Source organism: Aptenodytes patagonicus, chromosome 7 (genome assembly GCF_965638725.1).
Source record: "Aptenodytes patagonicus chromosome 7, bAptPat1.pri.cur, whole genome shotgun sequence".
NCBI classification, from domain to species: domain Eukaryota; kingdom Metazoa; phylum Chordata; class Aves; order Sphenisciformes; family Spheniscidae; genus Aptenodytes; species Aptenodytes patagonicus.
The window spans coordinates 19,489,207-19,508,099 of NC_134955.1; the positions used below are offsets into that span (position 1 = coordinate 19,489,207).

Consider the following 18,893-nt stretch of genomic DNA (forward strand, 5'->3'; position numbering starts at 1 on the left):
AGTGGACGTCGCACTGCACGACCTGTCCGACGTATTGGATGGAAACCTCGGGGTAGTCCTCCGCCCGGCAGTCGATTTCCTTTGGCTGTTGACAGACTTCCCTCCCGGCGGCCCGGATGTGCTGGTAGGTTTCGAAGTCTCCCTGGCTGGGCCCCGAGGAGGGGAAGTCGACGTCGAACCATTCGCTCCAGGAGCACACTTCGGGTTCACAGGTGGTAGTGGACGTGGTGGTGGTGGTGGTGGAGGTCCCGGTGTGGGGGTACGTGGTAGGTGTTGGCGTGGGGCTGGCGGTGCTGGTGGAGGTTTGCAGTGTGGTTTCTGAGGAGGTGGGCGGCGTGGTGGAGGAGTAGGACGTGGAGGTGGAGGTCGTGACCGTGGTGGAGGTTGGGGCGGTGGTGGTTGATCTGCGGGTGGTGACGGTGGTGGGGCTGGTGGTGGGCGGGGTGGTGCGGATTGGGCACTTGTCGTTAGGGCTGCAGCAGAGGACGCGGATCTTGTAGTTGAGGCACATCTTCAATTTGCCAGTCTGGTCTTCGTTCTTGCACACCAGTCCAAAGTGGACGTCGCACTGCACGACCTGTCCGACGTATTGGATGGAAACCTCGGGGTAGTCCTCCGCCCGGCAGTCGATTTCCTTTGGCTGTTGACAGACTTCCCTCCCGGCGGCCCGGATGTGCTGGTAGGTTTCGAAGTCTCCCTGGCTGGGCCCCGAGGAGGGGAAGTCGACGTCGAACCATTCGCTCCAGGAGCACACTTCGGGTTCACAGGTGGTAGTGGACGTGGTGGTGGTGGTGGTGGAGGTCCCGGTGTGGGGGTACGTGGTAGGTGTTGGCGTGGGGCTGGCGGTGCTGGTGGAGGTTTGCAGTGTGGTTTCTGAGGAGGTGGGCGGCGTGGTGGAGGAGTAGGACGTGGAGGTGGAGGTCGTGACCGTGGTGGAGGTTGGGGCGGTGGTGGTTGATCTGCGGGTGGTGACGGTGGTGGGGCTGGTGGTGGGCGGGGTGGTGCGGATTGGGCACTTGTCGTTAGGGCTGCAGCAGAGGACGCGGATCTTATAGTTGAGGCACATCTTCAATTTGCCAGTCTGGTCTTCGTTCTTGCACACCAGTCCAAAGTGGACGTCGCACTGCACGACCTGTCCGACGTATTGGATGGAAACCTCGGGGTAGTCCTCCGCCCGGCAGTCGATTTCCTTTGGCTGTTGACAGACTTCCCTCCCGGCGGCCCGGATGTGCTGGTAGGTTTCGAAGTCTCCCTGGCTGGGCCCCGAGGAGGGGAAGTCGACGTCGAACCATTCGCTCCAGGAGCACACTTCGGGTTCACAGGTGGTAGTGGACGTGGTGGTGGTGGTGGTGGAGGTCCCGGTGTGGGGGTACGTGGTAGGTGTTGGCGTGGGGCTGGCGGTGCTGGTGGAGGTTTGCAGTGTGGTTTCTGAGGAGGTGGGCGGCGTGGTGGAGGAGTAGGACGTGGAGGTGGAGGTCGTGACCGTGGTGGAGGTTGGGGCGGTGGTGGTTGATCTGCGGGTGGTGATGGTGGTGGGGCTGGTGGTGGGCGGGGTGGTGCGGATTGGGCACTTGTCGTTAGGGCTGCAGCAGAGGACGCGGATCTTGTAGTTGAGGCACATCTTCAATTTGCCAGTCTGGTCTTCGTTCTTGCACACCAGTCCAAAGTGGACGTCGCACTGCACGACCTGTCCGACGTATTGGATGGAAACCTCGGGGTAGTCCTCCGCCCGGCAGTCGATTTCCTTTGGCTGCTGACAGACTTCCCTCCCGGCGGCCCGGATGTGCTGGTAGGTTTCGAAGTCTCCCTGGCTGGGCCCCGAGGAGGGGAAGTCGACGTCGAACCATTCGCTCCAGGAGCACACTTCGGGTTCACAGGTGGTAGTGGACGTGGTGGTGGTGGTGGTGGAGGTCCCGGTGTGGGGGTACGTGGTAGGTGTTGGCGTGGGGCTGGCGGTGCTGGTGGAGGTTTGCAGTGTGGTTTCTGAGGAGGTGGGCGGCGTGGTGGAGGAGTAGGACGTGGAGGTGGAGGTCGTGACCGTGGTGGAGGTTGGGGCGGTGGTGGTTGATCTGCGGGTGGTGATGGTGGTGGGGCTGGTGGTGGGCGGGGTGGTGCGGATTGGGCACTTGTCGTTAGGGCTGCAGCAGAGGACGCGGATCTTGTAGTTGAGGCACATCTTCAATTTGCCAGTCTGGTCTTCGTTCTTGCACACCAGTCCAAAGTGGACGTCGCACTGCACGACCTGTCCGACGTATTGGATGGAAACCTCGGGGTAGTCCTCCGCCCGGCAGTCGATTTCCTTTGGCTGCTGACAGACTTCCCTCCCGGCGGCCCGGATGTGCTGGTAGGTTTCGAAGTCTCCCTGGCTGGGCCCTGAGGAGGGGAAGTCGACGTCGAACCATTCGCTCCAGGAGCACACTTCGGGTTCACAGGTGGTAGTGGACGTGGTGGTGGTGGTGGTGGAGGTCCCGGTGTGGGGGTACGTGGTAGGTGTTGGCGTGGGGCTGGCGGTGCTGGTGGAGGTTTGCAGTGTGGTTTCTGAGGAGGTGGGCGGCGTGGTGGAGGAGTAGGACGTGGAGGTGGAGGTCGTGACCGTGGTGGAGGTTGGGGCGGTGGTGGTTGATCTGCGGGTGGTGATGGTGGTGGGGCTGGTGGTGGGCGGGGTGGTGCGGATTGGGCACTTGTCGTTAGGGCTGCAGCAGAGGACGCGGATCTTGTAGTTGAGGCACATCTTCAATTTGCCAGTCTGGTCTTCGTTCTTGCACACCAGTCCAAAGTGGACGTCGCACTGCACGACCTGTCCGACGTATTGGATGGAAACCTCGGGGTAGTCCTCCGCCCGGCAGTCGATTTCCTTTGGCTGTTGACAGACTTCCCTCCCGGCGGCCCGGATGTGCTGGTAGGTTTCGAAGTCTCCCTGGCTGGGCCCCGAGGAGGGGAAGTCGACGTCGAACCATTCGCTCCAGGAGCACACTTCGGGTTCACAGGTGGTAGTGGACGTGGTGGTGGTGGTGGTGGAGGTCCCGGTGTGGGGGTACGTGGTAGGTGTTGGCGTGGGGCTGGCGGTGCTGGTGGAGGTTTGCAGTGTGGTTTCTGAGGAGGTGGGCGGCGTGGTGGAGGAGTAGGACGTGGAGGTGGAGGTCGTGACCGTGGTGGAGGTTGGGGCGGTGGTGGTTGATCTGCGGGTGGTGACGGTGGTGGGGCTGGTGGTGGGCGGGGTGGTGCGGATTGGGCACTTGTCGTTAGGGCTGCAGCAGAGGACGCGGATCTTGTAGTTGAGGCACATCTTCAATTTGCCAGTCTGGTCTTCGTTCTTGCACACCAGTCCAAAGTGGACGTCGCACTGCACGACCTGTCCGACGTATTGGATGGAAACCTCGGGGTAGTCCTCCGCCCGGCAGTCGATTTCCTTTGGCTGTTGACAGACTTCCCTCCCGGCGGCCCGGATGTGCTGGTAGGTTTCGAAGTCTCCCTGGCTGGGCCCCGAGGAGGGGAAGTCGACGTCGAACCATTCGCTCCAGGAGCACACTTCGGGTTCACAGGTGGTAGTGGACGTGGTGGTGGTGGTGGTGGAGGTCCCGGTGTGGGGGTACGTGGTAGGTGTTGGCGTGGGGCTGGCGGTGCTGGTGGAGGTTTGCAGTGTGGTTTCTGAGGAGGTGGGCGGCGTGGTGGAGGAGTAGGACGTGGAGGTGGAGGTCGTGACCGTGGTGGAGGTTGGGGCGGTGGTGGTTGATCTGCGGGTGGTGACGGTGGTGGGGCTGGTGGTGGGCGGGGTGGTGCGGATTGGGCACTTGTCGTTAGGGCTGCAGCAGAGGACGCGGATCTTGTAGTTGAGGCACATCTTCAATTTGCCAGTCTGGTCTTCGTTCTTGCACACCAGTCCAAAGTGGACGTCGCACTGCACGACCTGTCCGACGTATTGGATGGAAACCTCGGGGTAGTCCTCCGCCCGGCAGTCGATTTCCTTTGGCTGTTGACAGACTTCCCTCCCGGCGGCCCGGATGTGCTGGTAGGTTTCGAAGTCTCCCTGGCTGGGCCCCGAGGAGGGGAAGTCGACGTCGAACCATTCGCTCCAGGAGCACACTTCGGGTTCACAGGTGGTAGTGGACGTGGTGGTGGTGGTGGTGGTGGAGGTCCCGGTGTGGGGGTACGTGGTAGGTGTTGGCGTGGGGCTGGCGGTGCTGGTGGAGGTTTGCAGTGTGGTTTCTGAGGAGGTGGGCGGCGTGGTGGAGGAGTAGGACGTGGAGGTGGAGGTCGTGACCGTGGTGGAGGTTGGGGCGGTGGTGGTTGATCTGCGGGTGGTGACGGTGGTGGGGCTGGTGGTGGGCGGGGTGGTGCGGATTGGGCACTTGTCGTTAGGGCTGCAGCAGAGGACGCGGATCTTGTAGTTGAGGCACATCTTCAATTTGCCAGTCTGGTCTTCGTTCTTGCACACCAGTCCAAAGTGGACGTCGCACTGCACGACCTGTCCGACGTATTGGATGGAAACCTCGGGGTAGTCCTCCGCCCGGCAGTCGATTTCCTTTGGCTGTTGACAGACTTCCCTCCCGGCGGCCCGGATGTGCTGGTAGGTTTCGAAGTCTCCCTGGCTGGGCCCCGAGGAGGGGAAGTCGACGTCGAACCATTCGCTCCAGGAGCACACTTCGGGTTCACAGGTGGTAGTGGACGTGGTGGTGGTGGTGGTGGAGGTCCCGGTGTGGGGGTACGTGGTAGGTGTTGGCGTGGGGCTGGCGGTGCTGGTGGAGGTTTGCAGTGTGGTTTCTGAGGAGGTGGGCGGCGTGGTGGAGGAGTAGGACGTGGAGGTGGAGGTCGTGACCGTGGTGGAGGTTGGGGCGGTGGTGGTTGATCTGCGGGTGGTGACGGTGGTGGGGCTGGTGGTGGGCGGGGTGGTGCGGATTGGGCACTTGTCGTTAGGGCTGCAGCAGAGGACGCGGATCTTGTAGTTGAGGCACATCTTCAATTTGCCAGTCTGGTCTTCGTTCTTGCACACCAGTCCAAAGTGGACGTCGCACTGCACGACCTGTCCGACGTATTGGATGGAAACCTCGGGGTAGTCCTCCGCCCGGCAGTCGATTTCCTTTGGCTGTTGACAGACTTCCCTCCCGGCGGCCCGGATGTGCTGGTAGGTTTCGAAGTCTCCCTGGCTGGGCCCCGAGGAGGGGAAGTCGACGTCGAACCATTCGCTCCAGGAGCACACTTCGGGTTCACAGGTGGTAGTGGACGTGGTGGTGGTGGTGGTGGAGGTCCCGGTGTGGGGGTACGTGGTAGGTGTTGGCGTGGGGCTGGCGGTGCTGGTGGAGGTTTGCAGTGTGGTTTCTGAGGAGGTGGGCGGCGTGGTGGAGGAGTAGGACGTGGAGGTGGAGGTCGTGACCGTGGTGGAGGTTGGGGCGGTGGTGGTTGATCTGCGGGTGGTGACGGTGGTGGGGCTGGTGGTGGGCGGGGTGGTGCGGATTGGGCACTTGTCGTTAGGGCTGCAGCAGAGGACGCGGATCTTGTAGTTGAGGCACATCTTCAATTTGCCAGTCTGGTCTTCGTTCTTGCACACCAGTCCAAAGTGGACGTCGCACTGCACGACCTGTCCGACGTATTGGATGGAAACCTCGGGGTAGTCCTCCGCCCGGCAGTCGATTTCCTTTGGCTGTTGACAGACTTCCCTCCCGGCGGCCCGGATGTGCTGGTAGGTTTCGAAGTCTCCCTGGCTGGGCCCCGAGGAGGGGAAGTCGACGTCGAACCATTCGCTCCAGGAGCACACTTCGGGTTCACAGGTGGTAGTGGACGTGGTGGTGGTGGTGGTGGAGGTCCCGGTGTGGGGGTACGTGGTAGGTGTTGGCGTGGGGCTGGCGGTGCTGGTGGAGGTTTGCAGTGTGGTTTCTGAGGAGGTGGGCGGCGTGGTGGAGGAGTAGGACGTGGAGGTGGAGGTCGTGACCGTGGTGGAGGTTGGGGCGGTGGTGGTTGATCTGCGGGTGGTGACGGTGGTGGGGCTGGTGGTGGGCGGGGTGGTGCGGATTGGGCACTTGTCGTTAGGGCTGCAGCAGAGGACGCGGATCTTGTAGTTGAGGCACATCTTCAATTTGCCAGTCTGGTCTTCGTTCTTGCACACCAGTCCAAAGTGGACGTCGCACTGCACGACCTGTCCGACGTATTGGATGGAAACCTCGGGGTAGTCCTCCGCCCGGCAGTCGATTTCCTTTGGCTGTTGACAGACTTCCCTCCCGGCGGCCCGGATGTGCTGGTAGGTTTCGAAGTCTCCCTGGCTGGGCCCCGAGGAGGGGAAGTCGACGTCGAACCATTCGCTCCAGGAGCACACTTCGGGTTCACAGGTGGTAGTGGACGTGGTGGTGGTGGTGGTGGAGGTCCCGGTGTGGGGGTACGTGGTAGGTGTTGGCGTGGGGCTGGCGGTGCTGGTGGAGGTTTGCAGTGTGGTTTCTGAGGAGGTGGGCGGCGTGGTGGAGGAGTAGGACGTGGAGGTGGAGGTCGTGACCGTGGTGGAGGTTGGGGCGGTGGTGGTTGATCTGCGGGTGGTGACGGTGGTGGGGCTGGTGGTGGGCGGGGTGGTGCGGATTGGGCACTTGTCGTTAGGGCTGCAGCAGAGGACGCGGATCTTATAGTTGAGGCACATCTTCAATTTGCCAGTCTGGTCTTCGTTCTTGCACACCAGTCCAAAGTGGACGTCGCACTGCACGACCTGTCCGACGTATTGGATGGAAACCTCGGGGTAGTCCTCCGCCCGGCAGTCGATTTCCTTTGGCTGTTGACAGACTTCCCTCCCGGCGGCCCGGATGTGCTGGTAGGTTTCGAAGTCTCCCTGGCTGGGCCCCGAGGAGGGGAAGTCGACGTCGAACCATTCGCTCCAGGAGCACACTTCGGGTTCACAGGTGGTAGTGGACGTGGTGGTGGTGGTGGTGGAGGTCCCGGTGTGGGGGTACGTGGTAGGTGTTGGCGTGGGGCTGGCGGTGCTGGTGGAGGTTTGCAGTGTGGTTTCTGAGGAGGTGGGCGGCGTGGTGGAGGAGTAGGACGTGGAGGTGGAGGTCGTGACCGTGGTGGAGGTTGGGGCGGTGGTGGTTGATCTGCGGGTGGTGATGGTGGTGGGGCTGGTGGTGGGCGGGGTGGTGCGGATTGGGCACTTGTCGTTAGGGCTGCAGCAGAGGACGCGGATCTTGTAGTTGAGGCACATCTTCAATTTGCCAGTCTGGTCTTCGTTCTTGCACACCAGTCCAAAGTGGACGTCGCACTGCACGACCTGTCCGACGTATTGGATGGAAACCTCGGGGTAGTCCTCCGCCCGGCAGTCGATTTCCTTTGGCTGCTGACAGACTTCCCTCCCGGCGGCCCGGATGTGCTGGTAGGTTTCGAAGTCTCCCTGGCTGGGCCCCGAGGAGGGGAAGTCGACGTCGAACCATTCGCTCCAGGAGCACACTTCGGGTTCACAGGTGGTAGTGGACGTGGTGGTGGTGGTGGTGGAGGTCCCGGTGTGGGGGTACGTGGTAGGTGTTGGCGTGGGGCTGGCGGTGCTGGTGGAGGTTTGCAGTGTGGTTTCTGAGGAGGTGGGCGGCGTGGTGGAGGAGTAGGACGTGGAGGTGGAGGTCGTGACCGTGGTGGAGGTTGGGGCGGTGGTGGTTGATCTGCGGGTGGTGATGGTGGTGGGGCTGGTGGTGGGCGGGGTGGTGCGGATTGGGCACTTGTCGTTAGGGCTGCAGCAGAGGACGCGGATCTTGTAGTTGAGGCACATCTTCAATTTGCCAGTCTGGTCTTCGTTCTTGCACACCAGTCCAAAGTGGACGTCGCACTGCACGACCTGTCCGACGTATTGGATGGAAACCTCGGGGTAGTCCTCCGCCCGGCAGTCGATTTCCTTTGGCTGCTGACAGACTTCCCTCCCGGCGGCCCGGATGTGCTGGTAGGTTTCGAAGTCTCCCTGGCTGGGCCCTGAGGAGGGGAAGTCGACGTCGAACCATTCGCTCCAGGAGCACACTTCGGGTTCACAGGTGGTAGTGGACGTGGTGGTGGTGGTGGTGGAGGTCCCGGTGTGGGGGTACGTGGTAGGTGTTGGCGTGGGGCTGGCGGTGCTGGTGGAGGTTTGCAGTGTGGTTTCTGAGGAGGTGGGCGGCGTGGTGGAGGAGTAGGACGTGGAGGTGGAGGTCGTGACCGTGGTGGAGGTTGGGGCGGTGGTGGTTGATCTGCGGGTGGTGATGGTGGTGGGGCTGGTGGTGGGCGGGGTGGTGCGGATTGGGCACTTGTCGTTAGGGCTGCAGCAGAGGACGCGGATCTTGTAGTTGAGGCACATCTTCAATTTGCCAGTCTGGTCTTCGTTCTTGCACACCAGTCCAAAGTGGACGTCGCACTGCACGACCTGTCCGACGTATTGGATGGAAACCTCGGGGTAGTCCTCCGCCCGGCAGTCGATTTCCTTTGGCTGTTGACAGACTTCCCTCCCGGCGGCCCGGATGTGCTGGTAGGTTTCGAAGTCTCCCTGGCTGGGCCCCGAGGAGGGGAAGTCGACGTCGAACCATTCGCTCCAGGAGCACACTTCGGGTTCACAGGTGGTAGTGGACGTGGTGGTGGTGGTGGTGGAGGTCCCGGTGTGGGGGTACGTGGTAGGTGTTGGCGTGGGGCTGGCGGTGCTGGTGGAGGTTTGCAGTGTGGTTTCTGAGGAGGTGGGCGGCGTGGTGGAGGAGTAGGACGTGGAGGTGGAGGTCGTGACCGTGGTGGAGGTTGGGGCGGTGGTGGTTGATCTGCGGGTGGTGACGGTGGTGGGGCTGGTGGTGGGCGGGGTGGTGCGGATTGGGCACTTGTCGTTAGGGCTGCAGCAGAGGACGCGGATCTTGTAGTTGAGGCACATCTTCAATTTGCCAGTCTGGTCTTCGTTCTTGCACACCAGTCCAAAGTGGACGTCGCACTGCACGACCTGTCCGACGTATTGGATGGAAACCTCGGGGTAGTCCTCCGCCCGGCAGTCGATTTCCTTTGGCTGTTGACAGACTTCCCTCCCGGCGGCCCGGATGTGCTGGTAGGTTTCGAAGTCTCCCTGGCTGGGCCCCGAGGAGGGGAAGTCGACGTCGAACCATTCGCTCCAGGAGCACACTTCGGGTTCACAGGTGGTAGTGGACGTGGTGGTGGTGGTGGTGGAGGTCCCGGTGTGGGGGTACGTGGTAGGTGTTGGCGTGGGGCTGGCGGTGCTGGTGGAGGTTTGCAGTGTGGTTTCTGAGGAGGTGGGCGGCGTGGTGGAGGAGTAGGACGTGGAGGTGGAGGTCGTGACCGTGGTGGAGGTTGGGGCGGTGGTGGTTGATCTGCGGGTGGTGACGGTGGTGGGGCTGGTGGTGGGCGGGGTGGTGCGGATTGGGCACTTGTCGTTAGGGCTGCAGCAGAGGACGCGGATCTTGTAGTTGAGGCACATCTTCAATTTGCCAGTCTGGTCTTCGTTCTTGCACACCAGTCCAAAGTGGACGTCGCACTGCACGACCTGTCCGACGTATTGGATGGAAACCTCGGGGTAGTCCTCCGCCCGGCAGTCGATTTCCTTTGGCTGTTGACAGACTTCCCTCCCGGCGGCCCGGATGTGCTGGTAGGTTTCGAAGTCTCCCTGGCTGGGCCCCGAGGAGGGGAAGTCGACGTCGAACCATTCGCTCCAGGAGCACACTTCGGGTTCACAGGTGGTAGTGGACGTGGTGGTGGTGGTGGTGGAGGTCCCGGTGTGGGGGTACGTGGTAGGTGTTGGCGTGGGGCTGGCGGTGCTGGTGGAGGTTTGCAGTGTGGTTTCTGAGGAGGTGGGCAGCGTGGTGGAGGAGTAGGACGTGGAGGTGGAGGTCGTGACCGTGGTGGAGGTTGGGGCGGTGGTGGTTGATCTGCGGGTGGTGACGGTGGTGGGGCTGGTGGTGGGCGGGGTGGTGCGGATTGGGCACTTGTCGTTAGGGCTGCAGCAGAGGACGCGGATCTTGTAGTTGAGGCACATCTTCAATTTGCCAGTCTGGTCTTCGTTCTTGCACACCAGTCCAAAGTGGACGTCGCACTGCACGACCTGTCCGACGTATTGGATGGAAACCTCGGGGTAGTCCTCCGCCCGGCAGTCGATTTCCTTTGGCTGTTGACAGACTTCCCTCCCGGCGGCCCGGATGTGCTGGTAGGTTTCGAAGTCTCCCTGGCTGGGCCCCGAGGAGGGGAAGTCGACGTCGAACCATTCGCTCCAGGAGCACACTTCGGGTTCACAGGTGGTAGTGGACGTGGTGGTGGTGGTGGTGGTGGAGGTCCCGGTGTGGGGGTACGTGGTAGGTGTTGGCGTGGGGCTGGCGGTGCTGGTGGAGGTTTGCAGTGTGGTTTCTGAGGAGGTGGGCGGCGTGGTGGAGGAGTAGGACGTGGAGGTGGAGGTCGTGACCGTGGTGGAGGTTGGGGCGGTGGTGGTTGATCTGCGGGTGGTGACGGTGGTGGGGCTGGTGGTGGGCGGGGTGGTGCGGATTGGGCACTTGTCGTTAGGGCTGCAGCAGAGGACGCGGATCTTGTAGTTGAGGCACATCTTCAATTTGCCAGTCTGGTCTTCGTTCTTGCACACCAGTCCAAAGTGGACGTCGCACTGCACGACCTGTCCGACGTATTGGATGGAAACCTCGGGGTAGTCCTCCGCCCGGCAGTCGATTTCCTTTGGCTGTTGACAGACTTCCCTCCCGGCGGCCCGGATGTGCTGGTAGGTTTCGAAGTCTCCCTGGCTGGGCCCCGAGGAGGGGAAGTCGACGTCGAACCATTCGCTCCAGGAGCACACTTCGGGTTCACAGGTGGTAGTGGACATGGTGGTGGTGGTGGTGGAGGTCCCGGTGTGGGGGTACGTGGTAGGTGTTGGCGTGGGGCTGGCGGTGCTGGTGGAGGTTTGCAGTGTGGTTTCTGAGGAGGTGGGCGGCGTGGTGGAGGAGTAGGACGTGGAGGTGGAGGTCGTGACCGTGGTGGAGGTTGGGGCGGTGGTGGTTGATCTGCGGGTGGTGATGGTGGTGGGGCTGGTGGTGGGCGGGGTGGTGCGGATTGGGCACTTGTCGTTAGGGCTGCAGCAGAGGACGCGGATCTTGTAGTTGAGGCACATCTTCAATTTGCCAGTCTGGTCTTCGTTCTTGCACACCAGTCCAAAGTGGACGTCGCACTGCACGACCTGTCCGACGTATTGGATGGAAACCTCGGGGTAGTCCTCCGCCCGGCAGTCGATTTCCTTTGGCTGTTGACAGACTTCCCTCCCGGCGGCCCGGATGTGCTGGTAGGTTTCGAAGTCTCCCTGGCTGGGCCCCGAGGAGGGGAAGTCGACGTCGAACCATTCGCTCCAGGAGCACACTTCGGGTTCACAGGTGGTAGTGGACGTGGTGGTGGTGGTGGTGGAGGTCCCGGTGTGGGGGTACGTGGTAGGTGTTGGCGTGGGGCTGGCGGTGCTGGTGGAGGTTTGCAGTGTGGTTTCTGAGGAGGTGGGCGGCGTGGTGGAGGAGTAGGACGTGGAGGTGGAGGTCGTGACCGTGGTGGAGGTTGGGGCGGTGGTGGTTGATCTGCGGGTGGTGACGGTGGTGGGGCTGGTGGTGGGCGGGGTGGTGCGGATTGGGCACTTGTCGTTAGGGCTGCAGCAGAGGACGCGGATCTTGTAGTTGAGGCACATCTTCAATTTGCCAGTCTGGTCTTCGTTCTTGCACACCAGTCCAAAGTGGACGTCGCACTGCACGACCTGTCCGACGTATTGGATGGAAACCTCGGGGTAGTCCTCCGCCCGGCAGTCGATTTCCTTTGGCTGTTGACAGACTTCCCTCCCGGCGGCCTGGATGTGCTGGTAGGTTTCGAAGTCTCCCTGGCTGGGCCCCGAGGAGGGGAAGTCGACGTCGAACCATTCGCTCCAGGAGCACACTTCGGGTTCACAGGTGGTAGTGGACGTGGTGGTGGTGGTGGTGGAGGTCCCGGTGTGGGGGTACGTGGTAGGTGTTGGCGTGGGGCTGGCGGTGCTGGTGGAGGTTTGCAGTGTGGTTTCTGAGGAGGTGGGCGGCGTGGTGGAGGAGTAGGACGTGGAGGTGGAGGTCGTGACCGTGGTGGAGGTTGGGGCGGTGGTGGTTGATCTGCGGGTGGTGACGGTGGTGGGGCTGGTGGTGGGCGGGGTGGTGCGGATTGGGCACTTGTCGTTAGGGCTGCAGCAGAGGACGCGGATCTTGTAGTTGAGGCACATCTTCAATTTGCCAGTCTGGTCTTCGTTCTTGCACACCAGTCCAAAGTGGACGTCGCACTGCACGACCTGTCCGACGTATTGGATGGAAACCTCGGGGTAGTCCTCCGCCCGGCAGTCGATTTCCTTTGGCTGTTGACAGACTTCCCTCCCGGCGGCCCGGATGTGCTGGTAGGTTTCGAAGTCTCCCTGGCTGGGCCCCGAGGAGGGGAAGTCGACGTCGAACCATTCGCTCCAGGAGCACACTTCGGGTTCACAGGTGGTAGTGGACGTGGTGGTGGTGGTGGTGGAGGTCCCGGTGTGGGGGTACGTGGTAGGTGTTGGCGTGGGGCTGGCGGTGCTGGTGGAGGTTTGCAGTGTGGTTTCTGAGGAGGTGGGCGGCGTGGTGGAGGAGTAGGACGTGGAGGTGGAGGTCGTGACCGTGGTGGAGGTTGGGGCGGTGGTGGTTGATCTGCGGGTGGTGACGGTGGTGGGGCTGGTGGTGGGCGGGGTGGTGCGGATTGGGCACTTGTCGTTAGGGCTGCAGCAGAGGACGCGGATCTTGTAGTTGAGGCACATCTTCAATTTGCCAGTCTGGTCTTCGTTCTTGCACACCAGTCCAAAGTGGACGTCGCACTGCACGACCTGTCCGACGTATTGGATGGAAACCTCGGGGTAGTCCTCCGCCCGGCAGTCGATTTCCTTTGGCTGTTGACAGACTTCCCTCCCGGCGGCCCGGATGTGCTGGTAGGTTTCGAAGTCTCCCTGGCTGGGCCCCGAGGAGGGGAAGTCGACGTCGAACCATTCGCTCCAGGAGCACACTTCGGGTTCACAGGTGGTAGTGGACGTGGTGGTGGTGGTGGTGGAGGTCCCGGTGTGGGGGTACGTGGTAGGTGTTGGCGTGGGGCTGGCGGTGCTGGTGGAGGTTTGCAGTGTGGTTTCTGAGGAGGTGGGCGGCGTGGTGGAGGAGTAGGACGTGGAGGTGGAGGTCGTGACCGTGGTGGAGGTTGGGGCGGTGGTGGTTGATCTGCGGGTGGTGACGGTGGTGGGGCTGGTGGTGGGCGGGGTGGTGCGGATTGGGCACTTGTCGTTAGGGCTGCAGCAGAGGACGCGGATCTTGTAGTTGAGGCACATCTTCAATTTGCCAGTCTGGTCTTCGTTCTTGCACACCAGTCCAAAGTGGACGTCGCACTGCACGACCTGTCCGACGTATTGGATGGAAACCTCGGGGTAGTCCTCCGCCCGGCAGTCGATTTCCTTTGGCTGTTGACAGACTTCCCTCCCGGCGGCCCGGATGTGCTGGTAGGTTTCGAAGTCTCCCTGGCTGGGCCCCGAGGAGGGGAAGTCGACGTCGAACCATTCGCTCCAGGAGCACACTTCGGGTTCACAGGTGGTAGTGGACGTGGTGGTGGTGGTGGTGGAGGTCCCGGTGTGGGGGTACGTGGTAGGTGTTGGCGTGGGGCTGGCGGTGCTGGTGGAGGTTTGCAGTGTGGTTTCTGAGGAGGTGGGCGGCGTGGTGGAGGAGTAGGACGTGGAGGTGGAGGTCGTGACCGTGGTGGAGGTTGGGGCGGTGGTGGTTGATCTGCGGGTGGTGACGGTGGTGGGGCTGGTGGTGGGCGGGGTGGTGCGGATTGGGCACTTGTCGTTAGGGCTGCAGCAGAGGACGCGGATCTTGTAGTTGAGGCACATCTTCAATTTGCCAGTCTGGTCTTCGTTCTTGCACACCAGTCCAAAGTGGACGTCGCACTGCACGACCTGTCCGACGTATTGGATGGAAACCTCGGGGTAGTCCTCCGCCCGGCAGTCGATTTCCTTTGGCTGTTGACAGACTTCCCTCCCGGCGGCCCGGATGTGCTGGTAGGTTTCGAAGTCTCCCTGGCTGGGCCCCGAGGAGGGGAAGTCGACGTCGAACCATTCGCTCCAGGAGCACACTTCGGGTTCACAGGTGGTAGTGGACGTGGTGGTGGTGGTGGTGGTGGTGGTGGAGGTCCCGGTGTGGGGGTACGTGGTAGGTGTTGGCGTGGGGCTGGCGGTGCTGGTGGAGGTTTGCAGTGTGGTTTCTGAGGAGGTGGGCGGCGTGGTGGAGGAGTAGGACGTGGAGGTGGAGGTCGTGACCGTGGTGGAGGTTGGGGCGGTGGTGGTTGATCTGCGGGTGGTGACGGTGGTGGGGCTGGTGGTGGGCGGGGTGGTGCGGATTGGGCACTTGTCGTTAGGGCTGCAGCAGAGGACGCGGATCTTGTAGTTGAGGCACATCTTCAATTTGCCAGTCTGGTCTTCGTTCTTGCACACCAGTCCAAAGTGGACGTCGCACTGCACGACCTGTCCGACGTATTGGATGGAAACCTCGGGGTAGTCCTCCGCCCGGCAGTCGATTTCCTTTGGCTGCTGACAGACTTCCCTCCCGGCGGCCCGGATGTGCTGGTAGGTTTCGAAGTCTCCCTGGCTGGGCCCCGAGGAGGGGAAGTCGACGTCGAACCATTCGCTCCAGGAGCACACTTCGGGTTCACAGGTGGTAGTGGACGTGGTGGTGGTGGTGGTGGAGGTCCCGGTGTGGGGGTACGTGGTAGGTGTTGGCGTGGGGCTGGCGGTGCTGGTGGAGGTTTGCAGTGTGGTTTCTGAGGAGGTGGGCGGCGTGGTGGAGGAGTAGGACGTGGAGGTGGAGGTCGTGACCGTGGTGGAGGTTGGGGCGGTAGTGGTTGATCTGCGGGTGGTGACGGTGGTGGGGCTGGTGGTGGGCGGGGTGGTGCGGATTGGGCACTTGTCGTTAGGGCTGCAGCAGAGGACGCGGATCTTGTAGTTGAGGCACATCTTCAATTTGCCAGTCTGGTCTTCGTTCTTGCACACCAGTCCAAAGTGGACGTCGCACTGCACGACCTGTCCGACGTATTGGATGGAAACCTCGGGGTAGTCCTCCGCCCGGCAGTCGATTTCCTTTGGCTGTTGACAGACTTCCCTCCCGGCGGCCCGGATGTGCTGGTAGGTTTCGAAGTCTCCCTGGCTGGGCCCCGAGGAGGGGAAGTCGACGTCGAACCATTCGCTCCAGGAGCACACTTCGGGTTCACAGGTGGTAGTGGACGTGGTGGTGGTGGTGGTGGAGGTCCCGGTGTGGGGGTACGTGGTAGGTGTTGGCGTGGGGCTGGCGGTGCTGGTGGAGGTTTGCAGTGTGGTTTCTGAGGAGGTGGGCGGCGTGGTGGAGGAGTAGGACGTGGAGGTGGAGGTCGTGACCGTGGTGGAGGTTGGGGCGGTGGTGGTTGATCTGCGGGTGGTGATGGTGGTGGGGCTGGTGGTGGGCGGGGTGGTGCGGATTGGGCACTTGTCGTTAGGGCTGCAGCAGAGGACGCGGATCTTGTAGTTGAGGCACATCTTCAATTTGCCAGTCTGGTCTTCGTTCTTGCACACCAGTCCAAAGTGGACGTCGCACTGCACGACCTGTCCGACGTATTGGATGGAAACCTCGGGGTAGTCCTCCGCCCGGCAGTCGATTTCCTTTGGCTGTTGACAGACTTCCCTCCCGGCGGCCCGGATGTGCTGGTAGGTTTCGAAGTCTCCCTGGCTGGGCCCCGAGGAGGGGAAGTCGACGTCGAACCATTCGCTCCAGGAGCACACTTCGGGTTCACAGGTGGTAGTGGACGTGGTGGTGGTGGTGGTGGAGGTCCCGGTGTGGGGGTACGTGGTAGGTGTTGGCGTGGGGCTGGCGGTGCTGGTGGAGGTTTGCAGTGTGGTTTCTGAGGAGGTGGGCGGCGTGGTGGAGGAGTAGGACGTGGAGGTGGAGGTCGTGACCGTGGTGGAGGTTGGGGCGGTGGTGGTTGATCTGCGGGTGGTGACGGTGGTGGGGCTGGTGGTGGGCGGGGTGGTGCGGATTGGGCACTTGTCGTTAGGGCTGCAGCAGAGGACGCGGATCTTGTAGTTGAGGCACATCTTCAATTTGCCAGTCTGGTCTTCGTTCTTGCACACCAGTCCAAAGTGGACGTCGCACTGCACGACCTGTCCGACGTATTGGATGGAAACCTCGGGGTAGTCCTCCGCCCGGCAGTCGATTTCCTTTGGCTGTTGACAGACTTCCCTCCCGGCGGCCCGGATGTGCTGGTAGGTTTCGAAGTCTCCCTGGCTGGGCCCCGAGGAGGGGAAGTCGACGTCGAACCATTCGCTCCAGGAGCACACTTCGGGTTCACAGGTGGTAGTGGACGTGGTGGTGGTGGTGGTGGTGGTGGTGGAGGTCCCGGTGTGGGGGTACGTGGTAGGTGTTGGCGTGGGGCTGGCGGTGCTGGTGGAGGTTTGCAGTGTGGTTTCTGAGGAGGTGGGCGGCGTGGTGGAGGAGTAGGACGTGGAGGTGGAGGTCGTGACCGTGGTGGAGGTTGGGGCGGTGGTGGTTGATCTGCGGGTGGTGACGGTGGTGGGGCTGGTGGTGGGCGGGGTGGTGCGGATTGGGCACTTGTCGTTAGGGCTGCAGCAGAGGACGCGGATCTTGTAGTTGAGGCACATCTTCAATTTGCCAGTCTGGTCTTCGTTCTTGCACACCAGTCCAAAGTGGACGTCGCACTGCACGACCTGTCCGACGTATTGGATGGAAACCTCGGGGTAGTCCTCCGCCCGGCAGTCGATTTCCTTTGGCTGCTGACAGACTTCCCTCCCGGCGGCCCGGATGTGCTGGTAGGTTTCGAAGTCTCCCTGGCTGGGCCCCGAGGAGGGGAAGTCGACGTCGAACCATTCGCTCCAGGAGCACACTTCGGGTTCACAGGTGGTAGTGGACGTGGTGGTGGCGGCGGAGGTCATGGTCGGGTAGTATATGATAGTGGTCGGCGTGATGGTGCTCGAGGCTGTTGTCTTTGTTTCATTTTTGATATGTGTTGTTAGTTGTGGTGTTGTTTTGCTATGAATAGGTTTTGTTTCTGGTGGAGCCGTTGATATTCTAGTTGTCTGATGTTTCGTTTGTACATATGGCGTTGTTGATATTTCTGTGGATGATTTACTTAGAGATGTTGAAAAGAATTGGCTTGTAGTTGTATGGGGCTCTGTAGCTGGGTGGCACGGTACTGTTATATTTGTACAGCATTTAAATCTTAATTCATAGTTGTAGCAGATGGGTGGTAGTTGGTCTTTATTGAAGCATATCAACCCTTCTTCTGTGTTACATATTATATTTTGCTCCAGGAGGGGATATGGTGTATCAGGGAACCTTACTGCTCTGCATTCAACAGCCTTTCTATTATTACAGACTTCGTATCCCTCCTTTTTGATGTTCTGAATTGTGTCAAAATCTCCATCATCGTATCCAGACCCTGGATAACTGACATCATACCACCTTGACCAGTAACAGTCTTCTTTAATGCAAAGAGGAGTTGTTGAAGGGAAAGTGGTGACAGGTTTTGTCATTTCAGTTGTGCTTGTGGTTGTTTCTTTAATAGTTGAATGTGTGAATGTTGTACTTTCAGAAGTTGTAGTAATTGGTGATGTAGTGGTTGAAAATGATGTAGTTTCTTCAGTTGAACTTGATGTTTCTATGCTCTTAGCTGCAGTTGTTATCGGTGTTGATGTGCTGAAATGTGTTGTGTAAGAGCATGGTACAAAAACACAGCATAAGATTCTGATTTCATAATTGTTGCACATTGTTGAAATCTGATCTTTGTTGTAACATATAAGCCCAGCTGTTGTACTGCATTCTACTTTTTGGTTGAGGTCTTTCAGTGGTATATTAGGGAATTTCTCTGCTCTGCATTGAACAGCCCGTGGAGCTTTACAGACTTCATAACCTTTAGCTCTCAAATCACCAAATGTTTCAAAATCCCCACCATCATAGCCAGGAGTTTGCAGACTCCCATCATACCATTCTGACCACTCACAGACTTCATGAACACATACTGACGTAGTTGGTGACACTGTGAAAGATAAAAAGAAGAGGCCATGAAATTTAGAATGATTTCCTGTAGATATTCTCATTTTCATTATATTAAATGGGCTGAAAATTTTCCTAAGGTCATTTGCTTGAATTCTGAGCCTGTAGTGTATCAGTTTAGTGTACTTATAATTTAATATGAAGTAGAACATAAAATCCATCACCCACCATTTTAGTGTACAGATGTGCTTGCAACTGTCACTTCCTGAGAGAATGCCAATTATCTTTTAGAAAGTGCTGAAATAAGTCTTGGGCATAATTTATACACATTGAGGGGAAAAACCCCTCACTTTTTTTTGCATTCGATTCAGTGTAATTGCTTGGTTTGTATCTTGCTTCAATATTTATTAGTCTTTCTGGAATGTCAAAGCCTGGATTCAAATCCAGTTGAAAGAATAACATTTAGTCTATGCATCAAGATTCACAGGTACTTTTTTCTTCCAAATGAGTTGACTCCTCATGTAATATGCTGCATTGTCTTTGCTCCTCCATTTGAAGTAAAAAATGTCTAATGCAGCATTATTAGCACCCCTACACTTGGTACGTTACTCTGGTCTTAAGAAATAATTTATTGGTTGGAGAGCAGTCCATAAGCTTTTGCAGGTGAATTCTCATTGTGAAATGGCTGGAAAATAGCTAATGAATTCCAGCAATGCTTATGCGTTCTGTGATTTCAAAACTTCTAAATTTTATACTGAATACTTATTTCATTAAACAACATGTGCCTATAGTAGTTAGAGATTACCAACCTGAAGAATGCTGACCAGGAATTCTAGAAATGAAAATTGCAGTATCTCAATGCCAATATCTGAGCAATCCACTTAGTACTGTAATTATAAATACCATGAACCC

General features: G+C 59.7%; 1 protein-coding gene across 1 annotated transcript in view; it reads right to left on the minus strand.

Moving 5' to 3' along the window:
- Positions 1-18,893, minus strand: part of MUC5AC (mucin 5AC, oligomeric mucus/gel-forming) — a 58,958-nt gene that overhangs the window by 15,464 nt on the left and 24,601 nt on the right. The window contains exons 31-41 of the mRNA XM_076343511.1: positions 16,592-18,024; positions 15,275-15,787; positions 13,601-13,648; positions 12,695-12,985; positions 10,826-10,873; positions 9,917-10,207; positions 7,442-7,507; positions 6,383-6,430; positions 5,477-5,767; positions 2,699-2,989; positions 908-952 (exon numbers count right to left, since the gene is read on the minus strand). Coding sequence (XP_076199626.1) covers positions 908-952; positions 2,699-2,989; positions 5,477-5,767; positions 6,383-6,430; positions 7,442-7,507; positions 9,917-10,207; positions 10,826-10,873; positions 12,695-12,985; positions 13,601-13,648; positions 15,275-15,787; positions 16,592-18,024 — 3,365 coding nt within the window. The remainder of the gene's footprint in view (positions 1-907; positions 953-2,698; positions 2,990-5,476; positions 5,768-6,382; positions 6,431-7,441; positions 7,508-9,916; positions 10,208-10,825; positions 10,874-12,694; positions 12,986-13,600; positions 13,649-15,274; positions 15,788-16,591; positions 18,025-18,893) is intronic.